Source organism: Chiloscyllium plagiosum, unplaced genomic scaffold (genome assembly GCF_037043375.1).
Source record: "Chiloscyllium plagiosum isolate Xiang-an unplaced genomic scaffold, Cpla_swu_hap1 HiC_scaffold_18, whole genome shotgun sequence".
NCBI classification, from domain to species: domain Eukaryota; kingdom Metazoa; phylum Chordata; class Chondrichthyes; order Orectolobiformes; family Hemiscylliidae; genus Chiloscyllium; species Chiloscyllium plagiosum.
Window position 1 is genome coordinate 33965452 of NW_028270156.1, and position 24123 is coordinate 33989574.

The following is a 24123-nucleotide window of genomic DNA, read 5'->3' on the forward strand; positions in this document are numbered from 1 at the left end:
TGAACCCTGGTTGGACCCACAATGTTTGGATCCAGAAAGCTGTACCAAATGCACCCCCTGTATTCTTCCTCATGGCAACCTTTCCTAATTTGACTTTCATCAAATCCCTACTTTGTGGAAATAGGCCATTTTACGCAAAAGGTCCACACCGACCCTCTAAAGAGATCCCACCCATACTCACTCCCCTACCCCTTTCCTGTAACCCTGCATGTCCCATGGCTAACCCACCTGCCTGCACATTATGGGCACTTTAGCATAGCCAAACCACCGAACCTGCCCGTCTTTGTACTGTGGGAGGAAACTGGAACACCCAGAGGAAACCCACACAAACTCAGGAAGAATGTGTAACTCCACGCAGACAGTCGCCTGCAGGTGGAGTCGAACCTGGGTCCTTAGCGCTATAAAGCAGCAATGTTAACCACTGAGCCACTGTGCTGCCCAAATCTACATAAAGATTAAAGTCACTCATGATTGGTATACTGCCTTTTTATAAGTCTTATGGTTTGTTCTCTGTCCTACAGAACAGCTACTTTTAGACTACCTATAGACTACTGCCACCAGTGTATTCTTCCATTTGTTATTTCATACCTCCACTGATATGGATTCTACACCATTTCCTGCTGTCATACTTACTTCATCTCTTACTGACAAAGCTACCTTATCATTCTTGCATTCTTGCCTGTCCTCTCAAAAACTCAGATTCTCCCAATAGAACATAAAATCGTACAATACAGAAGAGACCGCAACGGGTCTGTACTGCCAAAAATACATTACTACCTAGACAAGTCCCAGTTTCCTCCATTATGCCCTAAATATTTAGTATCCAGCTTTGATCTCCTTGTAACCGTGTATCTCTAATAGCTATAAGATCATACTCAGCTTGGGCGGCACGGTGGCACAGTGGTTAGCACTGCTGCCTCACAGCGCCAGAGACCTGGGTTCAATTCCTGCCTCAGGCGACTCTGTGTGGAGTTTGCACATTCTCCCCATGTCTGCGTGGGTTTCCTCCGGGTGCTCCGGTTTCCTCCCACAATCCAAAAATGTGCAGGTTAGGTGAATTGGCCATGCTAAATTGCCCGTAGTGTTAGGTGAAGGGGTAAATGTAGGAGAACGGGTCTGGGTGGGTTGCGCTTCGGCGGGTCGGTGTGGACTTGTTGGGCCGAAGGGCCTGTTTCCACACTGTAAGTAATCTAATTAAATCAAGTAATCTAATCTAATCAAATCCAGCTTAAACCAAACACACATTATTCTTACCATATCGTTAAAATAAAAACAAAAGAAAGAAGCGTTGATATAACTTTAACCCCATTGGAAAATTTAACAGAATGGTAAATTATTTAACTACTATTTAACCAAGCTAAATCAGTTAATGAGGATCCATTTTCAGCCAGTTCTTAATTATGCTGCTCTTTTAATGCTCCCCTTGAAAATAAACTTGCTCATAAGTCTCAGAATTTCAAAGTTGTATATTTACACAAATTAGCTTTTGAGATACTTTCTTCTCCCAACAAATGCATGCAGTCAGTCCAAGCCTTAAATATCAACAGCTGCCACGGTGGGAATTTCGACACTGGTGTGATGCTAGGTACGTAGCTTGTTCGTCACAAAGGATGACAGATTGTACTAAGCAGTGTCTCCATTCAACAGTTTGCAATAAATAAAGTTAAAAATCACACAACACCAGGTTATAGTCTAACAGGTTTAATTGGAAGCGCAATGGTGAAAGCTAGACAGTATGTTGAAGGTGTTGGCCCCCTGTGTTCTCTGTCTATGCCATGATGTTTAGATTGATTCTAATCTAAAAAGTGAGATAACGGAGTTTTACATGAATTCATGCAGTTTTTGAGCTCAGAGTTCTACATGAATGCATGCAGGGGGCCAACACCTTCAACATATTGTCTAGCTATCACTATTGTTAACAGCTAACCCGAGAATGCAACCTTTTAAAAAATGGTTTTGTGATTTACACATGAAAGAAATGAAACTATCACTGTATTCTAACAGATGAAAGGCTTAACAGACAATCAATTTTTCAATGTATAATTTCAGTTACATCACACTGCAAATTTTTGCTATAAATTCTGTGTGTTAGGAAGGAGCAACGCTCCAAAAGCTAGTGTGCTTCCAATTAAACCTGTTGGACTATAACCTGGTGTTGTGTGATTTTTAACTTTGTTCACCCCAGTCCAACACCGGTATCTCCAAGTCATGCAATAAATAAGGTACTGACCGAATCCAATAACTCGGTGCTTGCAAAACCACAACAGTGTCCAACGTTAGACATAATTATGCAATTGCTGAATAATCTTAATATCTAAAGAATTACACTGAAAAGCAATTTAGGATTTTTTAAAAATAGAATCCCCGCAGTGTTGAAACAGGTCCTGCGGCCCAAAACATCCACACCAACACTCCAAAGAGCATCCCACCCAGACTCATCCCCTCCTCTATCCCTGCATTTCCCACTAATGCACCTAACCTACCCTCCTTGAACAGTAATTAGCACGGCCAGTCCACCTAACCTGTAGATGTTTGAACCGTGTCAGGAAACCAGAGCACCCAGAGGAAACAATGCAGATACAGGGAGAACGTGCAAATTCACACAGACTGTCTCCCGAGGCTGGAATTGAACCCGGGTGCCTGGCACTGAGGCAGCACTGCTTACCACTGAGCCACTGTGCTGCTTGATTGATGTTCAGACTCACAGAATGATACGTATGTGTAATGAAAGCTGCATATATTAATATACAGAGCCCTGTTCTTTACAGGTAGAATGAACCCATACATCTATTTTCCTGTTTCAACCCAAAAAAAGTTCATTTCTCAGGGAAATGCCTGGACCAAATATAGTCAACCTGCCTAATTTAAGTTTAAGCAAAGCCTAGCAGTTAACTATCAATCATCATTAAGTGGTGCATTCTCCATGGCAATGCCTCCACCAATCAACCAGCACTTCTCTCTCACGCAGTATAAATGTTTTCCACTTGAATTGACATTTTTGCAAATTTTCCTGATGAGTCAGTTGTTGGAGGGGGTTCTGAAGGATAGGATTTATATGCATTTGGAAAGGCAAGGACTGATTAGGGAGTGTCAACATGGCTTTGGGCAGGAAAATTGTGTCTCACCAACTTGAATTGAGTTTTTTTGAAGAAATGACAAAGAAGATTGATGAAGGCAGAGCGGTAGATGTTGTCTATATGGACTTTAGCAAACGATTTAACAAGGTTCTGCATGGTAGACTAGTTAGTAAGGTTAATCACACAGAATGCAAGAGGAGCTAGCCAATTGGATACAGAATTAGCTTTAAGGTAGGAGAAAGAGGTTGGTGGTGGAAAGTCATTTTTCAGACTGGAGGCTTTTGACCAGTGGTGTGCCACAAGGATCAGTGCTGAATCCACTGCTTTTTGTCATTTATAAATGATTTGGATGCGAATGTAGGAGGTAACATTACGTTTGCAGATGGCACCAAAATTGGTGGTGTAGTGGATAGTAAAGAAGGTTATCTCAAAGTACAACGGATCTTGATCAAGAACAAAAAAAATTACAGCACAGGAACAGGCCCTTCGCCCTCCAGACCTGCACCAATCCAAATCCTCTATCTAAACCTGTTGCCTATTTGCTAAAGATCAGTATCCCTCTGCTCCCTGCCCATTCATATATCTGTGTAGATACATCTTAAAACTGCGTGCTATGCACCCTGTCTGTAGACCTCATGATTTTGTAGACCTCAATCAGGTCCCCCTCTCAACCATTGTTTTTTCTAATGCAAATAATCCTAATCTACTCAATCTGTCTTCATAGCTAGTGCCCTCCATACCAGGCAACATCCTGGTGAACCTCCTCTGTACCCTCTCCAAAACATCTGCATCCTTTTGGTAATGTGGCAACTAGAACTGTACGCAGTATTCCAAATGTGGCCAAACCAAACTCCTACACAACTGTAACATGACCTGCCAACTCTTGTACTCAATACCCCATCTGAGGAAGGAAAGCATGCCGAATGCCTTTGTGACCACTCTATCGACCTGTCCCCTTCAGGGTACAATGACCTGAACACCCAGATCTCTCTGCCCATTAATTTTCTCCAGGGCTTTTCCATTTACCATTTCGCTCGCTCTTGACTAGATGGGCCAATGGGCTGAGAAATGTCAGATGGAGTTTAATTTTGATAAATATGAGGTGTTTCATTTTGGTAAGGCAACTCAGTGCAGGACTTGTGCATTTTATGGTAAGGCCCTAGGCAACACTGTTAAACAAAGAGATCTAGCGGTGCAGGTGCAGAGTTCCTTGGAAGTGGAGTCGGAGGGAGACAAGGTGATGAAGAAGGCATTTGACTCACTTGCCTTCATTGATCAGTGCATTGAGTAAAGGAGTTGGGATGTCATGTAGCTGTACAGGATATTAGGTGGGCCACTTTTAGGATACTACATTCAATTCTGGTCTCCTTTCTATCAGAAAGATGTTGTTAAACTTGAAAGGGTTCAGGAAAGGTTTACAAGGATGTTGTTGAGATTGGATGATTTGATGTACAGAGAGGGAATTTTTTCCCCTGGAATATTGGCATTTGAGGGGTGACCTTACAGGGGTTTATAAAATCATGGGGGGCATGGATAAGGTCATAGAGTCATAGAGATGTACAGCACAGAAACAGATCCTTCAGACCAACTTGTCCACGCCGACCAGATATCCCAACCCAACCTAGTCCCACCTGCCAGCACCCGGCCCATATCCCTCCAAACCCTTCCTATTCATATACCCATTCACATGCCTTTTAAATGTTGCAATTGTACCAGCCTCCACCACTTCCTCTGTCAGCTCATTCCATACACATACCTCCCTCTGTGAAAAACTTGTCCCTTAGGTCTCTTTTATATCTTTCCCCTCTCACCCTAAATCTATGCCCTCTAGTTCTGGACTCCCCAAACCCAGGGAAAATACTTTGTCTATTTAACCTATCCATGCCCCTATTGATTTTGTAAACCTCTATAAGGTCACCCCTCAGCCTCCGACTTTCTAGGGAAAACAGCCCTAGCCTATTCAACCTCTCCCTATAGCTCAAATCCTCCAACCCTGGCAACATCCTTGTAAATGTTTTCTGAACCCTTTCAAGTTTCACAACATCTTTCCGATAGGAAAGAGACCAGAATTGCACGCAATATTCCAACAGTGGCCTAACCAATGTCCTGTACAGCTGCAACATGACCTCCCAACTCCTGTACTCAATACCCTGACCAATAAACGAAAGCATACCAAACGCCGCCTTCACTATCCTATCTACCTGCGACTCCACTTTCAAGGAACTATGAACCTACACTCCAAGGTCTCTTTGTTCAGCAACACTCCCGAGGACCTTACCATTTAGTGTATAAGTCCTGCTAAGATTTGCTTTCTCAAAATGCAGCACCTCACATTTATCTAAATTAAACTCCATCTGCCACTTCTCAGCCCATTGGCCCACCTGATCAAGATCCTGTTGTAATCTGAGATAACCTTCTTCACTGTCCACTACACCTCCAATTTTGGTGTCATCTGCAAACTTACTAACTGTACCTCTTACGCTCACATCCAAATCATTTATATAAATGATGAAACGTAGTGGACCCAGCACCAATCCTTGTGGCAGTCCACTGGTCACAGGCCTCCAGTCTGAAAAACAACCGTTGTACCTTTGAGCCAGTTCTGTATCCAAATGGCTAGTTCTCCCTGTATTCCATGAGACTGAACCTTGCTAACCAGTCTCCCATGGGGAACCTTGTCGAATGCCTTTTTGAAGTCAATATAGATCATGTCCACCGCTCTGCCCTCCTCAATCCTCTTTGTTACTTCTTCAAAAAACTCAATCAAGTTTTGGAGACATGATTTCCCACGCACAAAGCCATGTTGACTATCCCTAATCAGTCCTTACCTTTCCAAATACATTTACATCCTGTCCCTCAGGATTCCCTCCAACAACTTGCCCATCACCGACATCCAGCTCACTGGTGTAAAATTCCCTGGCTTGTTCTTACCACCTTTCTTAAACAGTGGCACCACGTTAGCCAACCTCCAGTCGTCTGGCACTTCACCTGTGACTATCGATTATACAAATATCTCACTAAGAGGCCCAGCAATCACTTCCCTAGCTTCTCACAGAGTTCTAGAGTACACCTGATCAGGTCCTGGGGATTTATCCACTTTTATGCATTTCAAGACATTCAGCACTTCCTCCTCTGTAATCTGGACATTTTTCAAGATGTCACCATCTATTTCCCTACTGTCTGTATCTTCCATGTCCTTTTCCACAGTAAATACTGACGCAAAATACTCATTTAGTATCCTCCCCCATCTCTTACAGCTCCACACAAAAGCTGCCTTGCTGATCTTGGAGGGGACCTATTCTCTCCCTAGCTACCTTTCTGTCCTTAATGTATTTGTAAAAACCCTTTGGATTCTCCTTAATTCTATTTGCCAAAGCTATCTCATGTCCACTTTTTGCCCTCCTAATTTCTCTCTTAAATATACTCCTACTGCCTTTGTACTCTTCTAAGGATTCACTTGGTAAAAACAATGACTGCAGATGCTGGAAACCAGATTTTGGATTAGTGGTGCTGGAAGAGCACAGCAGTTCAGGCAGCATCCAAGGAGCAGCAAAATCGACGTTTCGGGCAAAAGCCCTTCATCAGGAATAAAGGCAGAGAGCCTGAAGCGTGGAGAGATAAGCTAGAGGAGGGTAGGGGTGGGGAGAAAATAGCATGGAGTACAATAGGTGAGTGGGGGAGAGGATGAAGGTGATAGGTCAGGGAGGAGGATGGAGTGGACAGGTGGAAAAGAAGATAGGCAGGTAGGACAAGTCATGGGGACAGTGCTGAGCTGGAAGTTTGGAACTAGGGTGAGGTGGGGGAAGGGGAAATGAGGAAACTGTTGATTCACTCGATCTATCCTGTCTATACCTGACATATGCTTCCTTCTTTTTCTTCACCAAACCCTCAATTTCTTTAGTCATCCAGCATTCCCTATATCTACTAGCCTTTCCTTTCACCCTGACAGGAATATACTTTCTCTGGAGTCTTGTTATCTCATTTCTGAAGGATTCCCATTTTCCAGCCGTCCTTTTACCTTTGAACATCTGCCCCCAATCAGCTTTTGAAAGTTCTTGCCTAATATAGTCAAAATTAGCTTTCCTCTAATTTAGAACTTCAACTAAATCACTATTTTAGAACTAATAGAATTATGGTCGCTGGCCCCAAAATGCTCCCCTACTGACACCTCAGTCACCTGCCCTGCCTTATTTCCCAAAAGTAGGTCAAGTTTTGCACCTTTTCTTGTACTAACATCCACAAACCAAATCAGAAAATTTTCTTGTACACACCAAACAAATTCCTCTCCATCTAAACCCTTAACACTATGGCAGTCTCAATCCATGTTTGGAAAGTTAAAATCCCCTACCATAACCACCCTATTATTCTTACAGATAACTGAGATCTCCTTCCAAATTTGTTTCTCAATTTCTTTCTGACTATTAGGAGGTCTATAATACAATCGCAATAAGGTGATCATCCCTTTCTTATTTCCCAGTTACATCCAGGGAAATTATTTGGGTGGATTTCCAGGAATATCCTCCCTCAGCACAGCTGTAATGCTATCCCTTATCAAAAACGCCATCCGCCTCCTCTCTTGCTTCCCTTTCTGTCATTCAGGTAGCATTTGTATCCTGGAACATTAAGCTGCCAGTCTTGTCCATCCCTGAGCCATGTTTCTGTAATTGCTATGATATCCCAGTTCCATGTTCCTAACCATGCCCTGAGTTCATCTGCCTTCCCTGTTAGGCCACTTGCATTGAAATAAATGCAGTTTAATTTATCAGTCCCACCTTGTTCTCTGCTTTGTCCCTGTCTGCCCAGACTGTTTGATTCACCTTTGTTCTCAACTGTACCAGTCTCGGATTGAAACCTTTTCTCACTTTCTTCCTCGGTCCCACCCCCCCCACCTTACTAGTTTAAATCCTCCCAAGCAGCACTAGGAAATCTCCCTTCCAGTATATTAGTCCCCTTCCAATTTAGGTGCAATCCATCCTTCTTGTACAGATCACTTCTACCCCAAAAGAGATTCCATTGATCCAAAAATGTGAATCCTTCTCCCATACACCAGCTCCTCAGCCATGCATTTGTCTGCTCTATCCCCCTATTCCTACCCTCACTAGCTCGTAGCACCGGGAGTAATCCAGATACTACTACTCTTGAGGACATCCTTTTTAAATTCCTGCCTAACTGTCTGTAATCTGCCTTCAGAAACTCAACCTTTTCCCATCCTATGTCATTGGTTCCAATGTGTATAATGACCTCTTGCTGGCCCCTCGCTGGCCCCTCTCCCCCTTGAGAACATTTTGCACCCTCTCTCAGACATCCTTGATCCTGGCACTAGGGAAGCAACACACCATTCTGCTTTTTCGCTGCTGGCCGCAGAAATGTCTGTGTACCAATGAATAGCCATGAACTTTTTCCAGAGTAGGACAGTCCAAAACTGGAGGGCGTAAGTTTAAGATGAGAGGGGAAACTTTTAAAAGTGACCTGAGGTGCAACTTTTTCACGCATGAATGTAGTGCATGCATGGAACGAGCTGCCAGAGAAAGTGGTGGAGGTGGATACAATTACAATATTCGACAGGCATCTGGATGGGTATATGAATAGAAGGGTTTGGAAGAATATGGGCCAAATGGTGGAAAATGGGACTAGATCAGTTCAGGAAACCTTGTCAACATGGACGAGTTGGACTTAAGAGTCTATTTCTGTGTTGGATGACTATGACAAACATTGAAAAACTGTGTCTTTTTTTCAGCAATACTCAATCTTCCCACATTCTCTGGATGTAAGCAATCACCAGATTGGATATAACAAGGGGCAGGGATGTTTAGACATCCAGCACATTGTGCCACATGATCAGTGGGCTATGGGATTTTGTGATGTTGTCGCATGTTAAAAATAAGATACTGCATTACCTCCAAATAAAATACTGTGGATGCTGGGTATCCAAAATAGAAAAATACAGAAAATGCCAGAGGATACTCAGTAGATCAGGCAACTCCTATAAATAAAACAAAACACTGGTTATTGAAGATTTGAAACAAAAACAGAAATTGCTGGAGAAACTCAGCAAGTCTGGCAGCATCTGGGAGAAGATCAGGCAGCGTTGTGTGTGAAGACAAACAGAGCTAATGTTTTAGGTTGATGTCCAGAGTTCAGATGAAAGATCTACAGATGTTCTATAAACAGCAAACCAAAACATTTGTTGTTTTAAATGTGCTATGCACATATTTGCTGTTAATTATCATAATAATTTGGGAATGCCTAATTGCAATAATGCTTAGAATTTTGACTCTGATTTTTGAATCATTGTGGCTAGACGTTATAGTTTGTCAAGTTGTGCAGAGAATAACAAGTGTCTGTGATTCTGTTACAAATGCTGGAAAGTATCCTGAAATAGGCAACCAAAAATCTAAGTAGTTTACAAGCTTGAGATAATATGCAGTTCACTCTGACTGCAAATGCTAACTGCTGTTTCACAATAAAAGGTCTGAATTATTCATCTGTGAATTTTTCCAGTTGTTTTGGTGCAAAATGAACTCTGTATTTTGTCACTACTTTTGTAGGTTTCCCTTCCTGACATTACTGTAGTTGCTGAGTTTAATTCTGTCTGCTACTCTCTATGATCTTGCAGAGGAATGGGCTGTTTCACTGGGTTCTGTTACTAAATTAATACCATTAATAAGGTGAGATGACCAAGTGAGAGAAAGAGAAATAAAATTCTTGGGGGAGGGGTTTTTCAGCATAACAAGTGAGTTCATAGAATGATTTAATTGTAGAGGATGAGAGATGACCATTTGGTCCATCATTCCTCTGAAGGATCCTTGAAAGAGTTAACCAATAAGTTCACTTCCCTTATCCTTTCCCTGCAGCTCTGCACAATTTTCCTTTTCTAAATATTTACCTAATGCCCTTTTCAAAGTTGCTTTGCAACTTGCTTCCACATTTGTTTCAGGCCGTGCTCTCCTGATCATTAATGTAGAAAAATGAGGTATGATTTACTTGAACTGTCGAAAATGATTTTTTAAAAACTTCGTTCATTCATGGGATGTGAGCATCATTGACAATGGAAGCATTTATTCCCATTCCTAAATGCCATCATGAAGGTGTTGTTAAATTGTCTTTTATGAACCTGCTGCAATTATGTGATGTAGGTACACACAAAGTGTTACTAGGAAGGGAGTTTTAAAATTTTTAACCAAATTCCTTTGAAAGAGTGGATGGGTTGTTAATTGAGCGAGCTGCTTTGCCTCAGATGGTTTGAAGCTTCTTGATTGTTGCTGATGCTGCACTCATCCAGGTAAATTGAAAATATCCCATCAACTCCTGACTTGTATATTGTAGATGATGGGCAAGTTTTGGGCAGTTGAGAGATCAGATGCTTGCCATAGAACTCTCAGCTGGGAGAGTCCAAATCATCATCTCCCAGACTATACACAACCTCATCACCATCACAACCTGACTTCCCCGGTTCATCTTGGCCTGCTCCTGCCCAGCCAAACTCATCTCTACATACCTTGGCACTGTCCTATCCTCCCTGGTCCAGGAACTCCCCACATACATTCGGGACATCACCCATACCCTCCAACTGCTCCATGCTTTTGTTTCCCCGGCTCCCAACGCCTCATCTTCACCATGGACATTAGGTTCCTATACACATATGTCCGCCATGACTAAGCCCTCAAAGCCCTCCATCTCTTCCTATCCCCTCAACCTAACCAGTACCCTTCCACTGACACTGTCATTCGTTTGGCTGAACTGGTCCTCACCCTCAATTTCTCCTTTGAATCCTCCCACTTCCTCCAGATCAAAGGGATAGCCATGGGCACCCACATGGGCCCCAGTTATGCCTGCCTCTTCGTTGGCTACGTGGAACAGTCCATTTTCCAAAGCTACACCAGCACATTCCCTACCTTTTTCTCCAGTATCTTGATGACTGTATCGGCACCACCTCATGCTCCTACGCGGAAGTTGAACAGTTTATCAACTTCACTAACACGTTGCCCCACAACCTTAAGTTCACCTGGACCATCTCGGACATCTCCCTCCCCTTCTTGGACCTCTCTATCGCCATTAGTAGTGACTGACACAACACAGGCATCTACTACAAACCCAGCGACTCCCAGAGCTACCTGGACTACACCTCCTCCCACCATACCTCCTGTAAAAACACTTTCCCTTATTCCCAATTCATCCGCCTCTGCTGCATCTGCTCCCAGGAGGATCAGTTCCACCATAGAACCTACCAGATGGCCTCCTCCTTCAAACACCATAATTTCCTCTTCCATGTGGTTGATGACGCCCTCTAGAGCATCTCATCCACTTCCTGTACCTCTGCCCTCGAACCCCACCTCTCCAACTGCAACAAGGGCAGAGAACATCTCCGGGACACACACACAAAAAACACCACCACCCTGAACGTTTTAACTCCCTCTCCCACTTCGCCAAGGACATGAGGTCATGGGCTGCCTCCACCGCCAAACCTTTACCACCTGATGCCTGGAGGAAGAACGCCTCATCTTCTGCCTTGGGACCATCCAACAACACAGGATCAATGTGGATTTCACTAGTTTCCTTAGTTTCCCTCCCTGACCTTATCCCAGATCCAGTCTTCCAACTCAGCATCATCTCTTGACCTGTCCATCTTCCTTCCCACCTATCCGCTCCATCCTTCTTTCTGACATATCACCTTCACCCCCAACTTCATCTACCTATCGATTCTCAGCCACCTTCCCTCCCCAACCCCACCCCCCTCTCCCATTTATCTCTCAGCCCCTTTGGGCTACCCCCTCATTCCTGATGAAGAGTTTATGCTAAAAATGTCAATTCTCCTGCTCCTCGGATGCTGCCTGACCAGCTGTGCTTTTCCAGCACCACACTCTTCAACTTAGAACTCTCAGCCTCTGCTCTTCAGGTTACAGTATTTACGTGGTTTGTCCAGTTAGGTTTCTGGTCAATGGTAATGCCCTGACGTGATGGATCTTGTTTGCGGTGCATGGTAATTGATTGTCAAAGCGAGATAGTGAATTTCTTTTGTTGTAGATTTTCTGGGACTTGTGTGGTGTGAATATTACTTGCCACTTATTAGCCCAAGTCTGAATGTTGATGGTAAAAGTTGATAGAATGGATAGAGAGAACTATTTTATCTAGGGGTGGGCTTTTAGTTTAAAGAGGTCCCATTTGAAAATTACTGGTGATGTGGGTAAATGGGGTTGAGACAGTGATCACCTATTGTCTAGTTGGATGGAGGCATAATTTTAAGGAGTTGAATGGCCTACTTTTGTTCTACGTGTTACATTTTCTTATCTTTGCTGCAGGAACTATATGTGGCATATAACAGTATTTCAGATGTCAGCCCGGTGAGCATGTTGGAACACCTTGAAGTACTAGACCTGGAAGGGAACAACATTGATGATATTGTACAAATCCACTATGTAGCTCTGTGCAGCAAGCTGAACACACTCACACTGGAGGGGAACCCATTTTGCTCACGACAAAATCCAGGGATCCCTGAGGTAAAAGAGTAAATTGATGTTTTTCTGTGTGTACTGTTATCGTGTTATCTATTCCACATTATTTATGAAATGCCAACAAGAATAATCTTGTAAACAATAAGGTAAGAAAAACTTAGTAGGTCTGGCAGCATCAGTGGGGAGAAAGCAGAGTTAACATTTCGAGTCAAGTGACCTTTCTTTAGATCTGATGAAGAGTCTCCAAACTAAGTGTTAACTCCGCTTTCTCCCCACAGATGCTGCCACACCTCCCAAGTTTTTCCAGCAATTTCTATTTTTGTTTCAGATCTTGAAAACAAAGCTATAGCTGGTCATTTGGTGGTATAGAACTTGAGCATTGCTGAAAGAGGACATTTCATCAAAGCTTTTCATCTTGCACTCACCAGTTCAATTCACAAGAAACATCATAGTAAAAGGAAAGAACATTTACGTTGTACAAGAGGAGAGTGTTGATTGGTTGCAAGTGGACTCTGAGGCATTGCCATAGAAAATTGACCAGTTAATGATGACTGATGATTAACTCCCAAGCTTTGTTTAAATTTTAAACCAGGCAGGTTGTTCCCAAACTTCTGAACTGCACTCAGGCTATTAACCCTTGAGTTGCTACTTTTAAAACATTGCAGTTTCAGTGCTGGTTTTTAGTTTCATTATTCCATTGCAGTCAATCCTCTCATTAAAATTATTCTCTGAGAAGCTCCAAACTATGCAGTGCTCTTTTTACTGTTTTCTGTTTCTCCTGTTATTACTGTCTGCTACAATCATTGCTGTTACTTCTAAATACTCACTTATTAAAACTATATTTTAAAAATGTGGTGATTCCCATAACCCCTCCCCAAACCTGCATTATTTTACATCTTGTAACAATATCACATCCCTGTTCATGAATTGTCTATTAATATATAAAGGTGAGTTCAATATGAAAAATTCTGGTTGTCATATCAGGTTTCATTCAAATCAAAAGGTTCTCTGGTTCATGTATAGTATGAAGATGGTTTCGATGGGGAAGATCTTCATTTTGTCAGGTAGGTTTCGCTTTTTCTTAGGGAAAGGTTCTTGGAAATTAGCATTTTCAAGGAACATCAAATATTATTCTATACAATTCATATCTTAGCTGGCTTTTTAAGGTCATGTGGAATGCTGGAAGGCAGAGTTTGGACAATTTCTAAAACTAGTCTGTTGCTGCATTTTTGCAATAACTTTCTTCTTTGAAGCTTTTAAATGTTGGCTTTGTTGAATGCATTCTTGCTGAAGTACAGCTACACACCCTAGGACCTTAAAAATAAAATTGGCTGCAGTGATAGTGAATATAATCTTTGAAAGTTACCTGGATTCTGGAAAGGTTTCAGCAAATTGGAAAACAGCAAATTTAATGTCCCCATTCTAGAAAGGAAAGAGGTAGCAAAGCACAAAACTCTAGGTAATTTTCCTAACGGGTATCATTATGAAAATGCTGGAATTCATTTATTAAGGATGTATTAGTAAGACATTTAGAAAATCATAAAATATCAGAGTTAGCATGTCTGTATCAAAAAAAGGCTTAATTGGCAAAGTTATTAGAATTCTATGAGGATATTATGAATTAAATAGATAAAGGAAACGTATGAATTGGAAGCAGAAGTAGATCACTCAGCTCATTGAGTCCATGTCATCATTCAATAAGGTCATGGTCAATCTGATTACTCTACCTTTTCATCTATCCCAAAGACCTCTCAAACTCTTGCTTGCAAATAATCTATTCACCCTTGTTTTAAAAATATTGAAGGACTTAGCTTCCACTAGCTTTGGAGGAAGAATTCGAAAGACTCATGACTGTTTGGGAATTCATGCACATGGAAAAATTATTGTTGAGCAATACTTCATAAGGTTTCACTGGAGTGGGAAACTGACGCCAAGGCTGAAGCAGTACATTACTCATTAACATTTGAAGTATGTTTATTTGAAACCACGAGATGTAGAACATTTTGGATTTCCAAAAGGCCTTCAATAATACATCACATAAAAGATATTGCACAAGAAATATTTATATAAATGATTTGGATGTGAATATAAGAGGTTTGGTTACTAAGTTTACAAATGACACCAAAATAGGTTTTGTAGGGGACAGTGAAAAAGATTATCTCAGTGTACAACAGGACCTTGATCATTTGGGCCAAAGGGCCAAGGAGTAGCAGATGGAGGTTAATTTAGATAAATGTGAAGTGTTGTATTTTGGTAAGGCAATCAGCACAGGACTTATACAGTTAATGGTAGGGCCCTGTGGACTGTTAAACAAAGAGACCTAGGGGTAGATTAGATTAGATTAGATTACAGTGTGGAAACAGGCCCTTCGGCCCAACAAGTCCACACCGACCCGCCGAAGCGCAACCCACCCATACCCCAACCCCTACATTTACATTTACCCCTTACCTAACACTACAGGCAATTTAGTATGGCCAATTCACCTGACCTGCACATCTTTAGACTGTGGGAGGAAACCGGAGCACCTGGAGGAAACCCACGCAGACACTGGGAGAATGTGCAAACTCCACACAGTCAGTCGCCTGAGGCGGGAATTGAACCCGGGTCTCTGGTGCTGAGAGGCAGCAGTGCTAACCACTGTGCCACCGTGCCGCCCGTACAGGTGCATATTTCCTTGAAAGTGGAGTCGCAGGTGCACAAGGTGGTGGAATAAGGCATATGACACATTTGCCTTCAGTGGTCAGAACATCAAGCTTTGGAGTTGGTATGTCATGTTGCGGCTGTACAGGACATTGGCAAGGCCACTTTTAGAATACTGCATATAATTCTGGTCATCCTTCTATCGGAGGGATGTTAAACTTGTGAAGGTTCAGAAAAGATTTACAAGTATGTTCCCAGGACTGGAGGGTTTGGATTATAGGGAGAGGCTGAATAGGCTGAGGCTGTTTTCCCTTGGAACTTCAGAGGGATATGGGTAACCTTTATAGAGGTTTATAAAATCTTGAGGGGCATAGATAGAGTAAATAGCCAAGGTCTTTTCTCCAGGGTGGGGAGTCTAAAACTAGAGAGCATAGGTTTTAGATGAGAGGTGAAAGATTTAAAAAGGACCTGAGGGTAACATTTTCACACATAGGGTGGTGCCAGAGGAAGTGGTGGAAGCTGGTACAACTCCAAAATTTAAAAAGGTATCTGATGGGTATATAAATAGGATGGGTTTAGAAGATATGATTCTCCTTCTCCTTTGATGCTGCCTGACCTGCTGCGCTTTTCCAGCAACACATTTTTAAGCTCTGATCTCCAGCATCTGCAGTCCTCACTTTCTCTTAGAAGATATGGGCCAAATGCTGGCAAATGGGACTAGGTAAGATTGGGATGCCTGGTTGATGTGGGCAAGTTAGACCGAAGGGTCTGTTTCTGTGTTGTATGACTCTATAAAGACTTCTTGTGTTGGAGTTAATCTATTAACCGAGTGAGAGGAGTGATAACTAACAGGAATTTGAGATAAATGGCTCACTTTCAGGTTGGCAAACTAACTATTGGGATGCCACAGGGATTGGTGCTGGGGTCTGAACCATTTGCAATCTATATTAAGAACTTGAATGATGGAACTACATTAGCTGATGCAAAATAGGAAAGCATGCAAGGAGAACATAGAATAGGATATCAATGGGTTTACTGAGTGGCCAACAATTTAGCAGATGGTGTTTAATGTATTAAAATTTGAGATTGTCCACTTTTACAAGAAAAATACGAAAGCTGAATGTTATTTAAATGAAATGAGACTGCAAAATGCTGTGAAAATGAGAAATTTGGATATTCCTGTACATGAGTAGCAGAAGCAGCAAGTTAGGAAATCAGATGGAAAGTTGTTTTTATTGAGATGGAATTGAAGTATTAAAGTAGAAAATCATGTATTTGTATACCATCTGTCACTACTTTGCCCACTCTTCTAGCCTATTTAAATCCTTCTGCAGCATCCCTGCCCCTCAACACTACCTGTCCCTCCACCAATCTTTATTACATCTGCAAACTTGAGCCTCAGTTCCTTCATCCAGATTGTTAATGTATAATGTGAATAGTTGTGGCTCCAACACTGACCCCTGTGGAATTCCAATAGTCACCAGCTGCCATCGTGAAAATGACTCATTTCCCACCACTCTGTCTTCTGTCAGCCATCCAATCCTCTATTTTGGTCCCTGATCTTATTAGCAATCTCCTGTGTGGAACCTTGTTAAGGGCCTTCTAGTCCACTGGCACTCCTTTGCCTAACTTGCTTGTTACTTCAAAAAATCTAACAGATTTGTCAGGCATGACTGCCCCTTGACAAAGCCCTGCTGACTCAGTCCTATTTTACCAAGCACTTCCAAGTACACCGCAATCACATCCTTAATAATGAACTCTCAAATCTTAGCAATGTCTGAGATTGGGCTAACCGCCCTATATTTTCCCACCTTTTGCCTCCCTCCTTTCTATTACGCGCGTGTTAGTTTAGTCATTTTCCAGTCATTTGGGAGCTTCCCTGATGCCAGTGATTCCTGAAAGATCACCACCAATGCCTTTTCAGTTATCTCCCAGAACCCTGGGGCATAGTCCACCTTCAGACAAGTCAGCTTCCCTAGCACCTTCTCCTTAGTCATAGCCATTCCACTCACCTCTGCCTCCTGACTCTGTTGAAGTTCTGGTGGGCTACTGGTGTGTTCCACAGTGAAGACTGATGCAAAGTACCTATTCAGTTCTTCCATCATTTCTTTGTTCTCCATTGCTACTTTTACAGCCTCATTTTTCAGTGGTCCGATGTCCACTCTTGCTTCTCTCTAATCCTTTTAGATATCTTTAAAAAAAATCTTAAAACTCTTTGAGTATTCTTTTATATTACTGGCTACATTACCGTCCTATTTCATCTTCTCCTGCATTATTGCTTTTTTAGTTGCCCTCTGCTGGGTCTTGGAGGCTTCCCAATCCTCTGGCTTCCTACAAATTTCACCACATTGTATGCTTTTTCTTTTGCTTGTCCTTGATTTCTTTTGTCAACCATAATTGCCTCAAACTCCCTTTTTAATATGTTGGGATGAATTCTGTGGGATGAGTCTCTGCTGTGCCTCCTGAATTACCCCACAGAACCTCCTGCCATTGCTGCTGCACCATCCTCTCTACTCGGCTCCCCTTCCAATCAACCCTGGCAGCTCCACAGAAATATCTCATAGATTACATACCTCTACATTTTGTTCCCCCAAACATGAATGGCTTTCTGCATCACAGTGTCATGGTTAGTTTGCTCATGTTGCTTTCACTGTCTTTAAAATAAGTTGAAAAAAATCTCTAACTTATTGACGAATTGCAAAGGTTGAAACTTCTGTATTCCCACCTTCCGGGTCCCCTTACTTACCTCACTAGCAGCATTATTCAGCTGGCCCTGACCACTGATCACATGAAATGACACTATCCTAAGGGGTGATTGCCTTCTGACACAAAGCATCTGGGTAACCTTCCCCTACCTTGATGTGTCACAGCATTTGCAGCTTGGTGTCCAGCTCAAAGGCCAAGCCAAAGCTCCTGTAGCTGAAAACACTTACTGCAAATGATTACCGTAGATCACACTGGCAGCCAAAGGCTCTCTCTAGCTGCAGTCTTGAACATCACCTGGTTTGTCAGCCTTAGTTCATTTTAATTAACTACTTATTATTTTATTCAATGATTTATTGTCCTTTTTTATTTATCTTAATTTAACCTACCATGAGGTTCCTGTACTATTTTAAACCTTAGCAAACGAATCGGCCATAACCATTTATGAGATGTTCATCAAGCAACTAGCTAGAAGCCAATTCCTATAGGCCAAAAACATGAGAAACACCAGAAGATAAAGCACTCCTTCTTCCACTCTATACTCCCCTAATTACCAAATTCCTAGCTCTTTGTGCTGAGTTGCACAGAGATGCCGAGCTTCATGTTTCTAAAGGAAAAGAACTCATTGATTCCATTTATAAAAAAAAATCAGCTTCGTCTGGATTTCTTATTCTGCTCACTTGAACTGCATCCTTGGTGAAGACCTTGTAAAATCCTGTTTAAGGCTGGGAAATTGAGAATTGAAACAGTGGATTTCAGTTAAATGTTAAACAAAAAATAACAACTAGACTTTTACAAAGAAACTAAGATTCCCTTGCTTATCAATTGCCAGGATTCAATCCAAATTGGAAAAGCTGGAGTAGGTTGCCTTTGAGCAATTGAGGTTGAAAGGAAATTTGATCTTGGAGTACACCTTATGACAGGTTTCGACAAAGTAGACAAGGGAAAGCTACTCACATTAACTAACTTATGAGGACTGAGAGACAAGAATTGGCAAAGGGATCTGAGAAAGAACTTTTTTTTTGTAATGAGTAATAATGACCTGGAACTCACTGAACATGAGGATGATAGAACTAGAGAAAGTCAATGATCTCAGAAGACCCGTTGATGGGATCTTGAAGGAAATAAACTTGCAGGGCCACAGGCATAGAGCAGGGAAATGGGAAAAACTGTTTTGCTTTACAGAAAGCTAGCAATGAATTGATGGGATGAGTGTCCCATCAAGGTGAATGACCAGTTAACAACATAGTGTAATGATGATTAAGGGAGGAATGCTGCCTAGTTTACTAGAACCACTCCCCTGTCCTTTTTCAACAGATGTGCTTTAACCACGATCAAGTTCAGGTCTCACTGTCTATATAGACCAGGGCTAATTTCAGTATTAGTTTTTCTCCTTTATTTTTCCCATTCAGTCTGCTATTAAACTGCCTGTTGATTGATGACATGCTTTCTTGGATAATTTAGGTTGAAGTACTGAAACATTAGCTGATAAGTTAATAAGAAGCTCGACAAGATTTGGTCAGCGAAAGGAATTTAATGGTTATTAAATCTAAATTAGCTCTTAATTTTCTCTTTCTTTGTATTGTCACTATTTGACGATTTGAATTTTTGAATATTTGAATATTTTCAGAGACAATGCCAGTATGCTGTCTCTGGTTACTTTTAAGATTATTTCTTTGCAGATAGATATATCATCTCACAATTTATTCCCTCTGATTACATTGTATCTAATGCAGGTTATGTGATCCCTGTACAGTATATACCTCTGAAGTCTTTTTAGAATATCAGTGTTCAGCATAAATGGATGATTGAAAGCTGTTTTCTAAGCAGCAGCAGATTGACTGTCATAGATTTTGAAAGGTTAGCTGGTATGCTTCATTAGAGTTGGAGGGTTTGGATATAATACTTTATTTCTGTCATTGAAGAAGGGCCAAATTCTTTTGAGTAGATCATCAGCTAAGTGGAACAGAAGACCACTGAAGAGCAGGGAAATCAGGATCTTTGTTCATTTGTAGAATGTGGACATTGTAAGCAAGGCTGACATTTATTGCGCCCCCCCTAATTAAACTTGAGAAGATGGTAGTGAGCAAGTGATTGAATTTCTGTAATCTATTGTGGTGAAGGTGTTCCCATATAGGCATTTCCAGAATTTTAGCCTGGTGATGATGATGTAATGGTACAGGAGTAGGAACAGAAATGGGCAATTTGCCATGTTCAGCCCACTCCACCACTTCTCATGATCATGGCTAATCCTATAACTTAATGTCGTGCTTCCACATTTTCTCCATATCCCTTAACACTTTTAACTTCTAGAAATCTTAAATGTATTTAGTGACTTTATGTCCACAATTTTCTGTGGTGGAAAATTCCACAGCTTGAGAAGATGGTAGTGAGCAAGTGATTGAATTTCTGTAATCTATTGTGGTGAAGGTGTTCCCATATAGGCATTTCCAGAATTTTAGCCTGGTGATGATGATGTAATGGTACAGGAGTAGGGTGAAGATGTTTCTCCTCATATCAGTCCAAAATGTCCTGCCACATATCTTAAGACCATGAGCCCTGGTTCTAGATCCACCAACCACAATCAGAATTTTATATGCTTCAAAGAAACTCACCACTCATTCTTCTAAGGTCCAGTGAATACAGGCCCTAGTGGATGCAGTCTCTCCTGATACAATATACCAGCCATCCCAGTAATCAGTCTGGTAAACATTCACTGCACTCCCTTCAAGACAATTATATCTTTTCTTTGGTAAAGAGAGAAAACCTACACACAATACTCCAGATTTGGTCTCACTACCTATAAAGCTGCAGTAAGGTTCCTAGCTCCTATACTTTAAACACTCTTGTAATGAAGGCCACGTATGATTTGCCTTCTTAACTGCTTCCTGAATCTGCATGCTTGCTTTCAGTAACTGGTGTAAAATGGTTCCTTCATTTTTCAATCATTTCCCAATCTATTACCACTTAAATATTACTTTGCCATTCTGTTCTTCCAACCAAAGCAGACAATTTCACATTTATCCACATTACAATTTAATCTGCTATAACGTGTTTCGTCAATGCAAATCTGCTATAATACGATTGACAAATTGGAGACACTGTTTCTAAAGCTTTAAAGCATGTATTGATTATAACCCGATTCCAGCCCCACTAGCTTTAATGGGGTTGCTATTATGCGATTTTGTTTTAACATGGGATTGCATGAGAATGGAACTACTGCATTATAGCAGAACTGACTGTGTGCTGCATCTACAATGTATTTCTCTACTCACTCAACTTGCCCAAATCACCCTGAAGCCTTCTTCCATTCCCCTCACCACCACATTCCCACCTAGTATAGTGTCATCTATTATGGTGAACGTGGTCCCGTATAGGCAGTTCTGAAATTTTAACCTGATGACGAAGAAGTAAGAGTATATATAGGAGCTTAGAAATAGGAACAGGAGTAGCAATTTGCCACATCCAGCCCACTCCACTGTTCATAACGATCATGGCTCACCCTATATCATACTCCCACTCCCTCCCCATGATCGACATGATTGTGTCATCAGCAAACTTGGAAATATTACAAAAAGATCCTTCGGTCCAACTTATCCATGCCGACCAGATATCCCAACCCAATCTAGTCCCACCTGCCAGCACCTGGCCCATATCCCTCCAAACTCTTCCTATTCATATACCAATCCAGATGCCTTTTAAATGTTGCAATTGTACTAGCCACCACCACTTCCTCTAACCTTTGCGAACCAGTCTCCCATGGGGAACCTTGTTGAATGCCTTACCAAAGTCCATATAGATCCTATTTACCGCTCTGCCCTCATCAATCCTCTTTGTTACTTTTTCAAAAAACTCAATCACGTTTATGAGACATGATTTCCCATGCACAAAGCCATGTTAACTATTCCTAATCAGTCCTTGCCTTTCCAAATACATGTACATCCTGTCTCTCAGAATTCCTCAAACAACTTGCCCACCACTGACATCAGTTTCACTGCTCTATAGTTCCCTGGCTTGTCCTTACCACCTTAAACAGTGGCATCACGTTAGCCAACCTCCAGTCTTCCGGCACCTCACCTGTGACTATCGATGATACAAATATCTCAGCAAGAGGTCCAGCAATCACTTTCCACAGAGTTCTAGGGTACACCTGATCAGGTCCTCACTGAGGATTTATCAGTTTTCAATCCCATTACTTTTTTTCCAATTTCCTTCAATGTCTCCTTTTGAAAAGACTTTGCTTCCCTCGAGCCTCTGAGAATTTGTTGTGTCTTCTTCTGTGAAACAGAATAAAAATAGTTTTTTTTAATTATTCTGTCATGTCCTTGTTCTCCATTATCCATTCTCCCATTTCAGACTGTAAGGGTCCTACAATTGTCTTCACTAATGCTTTGCATCTTACATATTTCTAGAAACTCTTATTGTCCACAGTTATTCAAGTCTTTGCTCATACTCAATGTTTCCCCTCTGAATCATCTTGGCCCTCCTTTGCTGAACTATAAACTGCTCCTTAATCATCTCTGACTAACACAATTGCTCTCCAACTGTGATATCCATCTTCCTTTGTGCTATAACCCCAAACATTGGAAAGATTTCTCCTATTCTACAAATACTTCAGTTTTAATAGGGCTCTTTGTCATATTCAGCCAAAAGTAGTCAAGGGCGATCACTTATTTCACCTCTGAAATGTAGTTGCTTTGTCCATATTTGTACCAAGGCTGTTAGGAGCCCAGCCTGAACACTGGTAACCAGATTATTGTTGAATATGGCTCTTAATGGGACTGTTGATGATCTCTCACATCACTTTGCTGTGACTGAAAGTAGACTGGTATGATGGCAGTTGGCTGCAAAACGTTTGTTCTGCCTTTAATGGGTAAGAGATACCTAGCCAATTTTTCACTTTGCCAAGTAACCGTGAGCTATCTTGGAAAAACTGGGATTGGAATATGGAAAAGAACTGTAGAGTTTTGAACTGATGTGTTGGTTTTAGTGATGGAGGAGTCTGGAATGTCAAATAAAAAGTATTATTGTAAATAATACTATACCAGGTTGTTGCTGATTAGTCTGTGGGACAGTTGATCCAAATTTTGTCAAGTTCCTAGACGATAACTGGGTGGACTTTGCAGGCCAAATGCTGCTTTTGTCGTGTCTGAATCTGAAGTCTCAATTGATGTGGCTGGTTAATTTTTAATTGTATTTTGTTGTGGGTTTAGTACAACTGTACAGCCATTCCGTATGAAGCTATGATGAGTTAACCATTTTGATGTGAGTCTGAAATCACATGCAGGACCTGGACCAAGTAAGGATTCCTTCCCTAAAGGACATAAGTAAATCAAATAGAATTTTGACAATCTTTCATGGTCACCCTTCATGCTACTTGTTTTTTTTTAATTTGAGATTTTATTAAAGTAAATAAATTGCTAGCTGCCTTGGTGAGATTTAAATTTGCATGTTTGGATTATTACACTAGTAGTTGTCCCCATGCACTCTGATGTCGAACACAGTGGTTTGGCAATGGCCGGTTTAGTTGAAAATATTCTCAAAATGGAGGTGTATTATTTTCCTGTCTTGATTGTTTGAGAATTGTTGTATCTGTCTCATCTCTATGAATTTCCTTTATAAATAAATTGATGTAGAATTTTTATTCATGTGAAAGTAGATAATATTTCAGTGAATGACCTTTTTTGAATTATTAATCAGATTGCACTGATAGCCTTCACTTTTATTGCCAGCTGTAATAAGAAGGAAATTATTGGATAAAAGGGATTAAGTATGAAGTTACTGATCTTCACTTCATATGCAGTGTGTAGCAGAGAAAAACTGGCTGCTTTATATATATATATATGACATTTAAGTATAAAATTAATAAATACATTGTTGCAAAATTTTCATGAATATGCTTATAGTACAGAGTTTCTGTGTTTTCTTATTATTCATGATCAAAGACTTTTCATGTGTGACATTAGTGTGTTTTCTGACACACCAGTTCAATGTCCTAACTTATATACAGGGTTACGAACGCCCAGCTTATGAACACCCAAACTTATGAACTGACCTCCGTAAAGACTATTTTCTAAAATCTAGCTACATACAATGGTTCATACAAACGAACAGGCAGACAACTTTGTGTGACACTCAAAACACTGCACGTTTTCAGTGGTTCGTTGGCCCACTTGACAACGCCCCTGGACATCCAAGTACTTTAGATGACCTTCACCCCAATGTAAAGGTTATCTTTTTGCCACACAATA

At 41.2% G+C, this 24123-nt stretch overlaps 1 protein-coding gene across 8 annotated transcripts in view; it reads left to right on the top strand.

Annotated features, from left to right (window-relative positions):
• Positions 1 to 24123, top strand: part of lrrc56 (leucine rich repeat containing 56) — a 148722-nt gene that overhangs the window by 63955 nt on the left and 60644 nt on the right. For 7 of the 8 annotated variants that reach the window (XM_087996436.1, XM_087996434.1, XM_087996435.1 and 4 more), the window contains one exon: positions 12377 to 12574. The exons of the other annotated variant lie outside the window; for it this stretch is intronic. In XM_087996436.1, coding sequence (XP_087852562.1) covers positions 12377 to 12574 — 198 coding nt within the window. The remainder of the gene's footprint in view (positions 1 to 12376; positions 12575 to 24123) is intronic. 8 annotated transcript variants of the gene reach the window in all.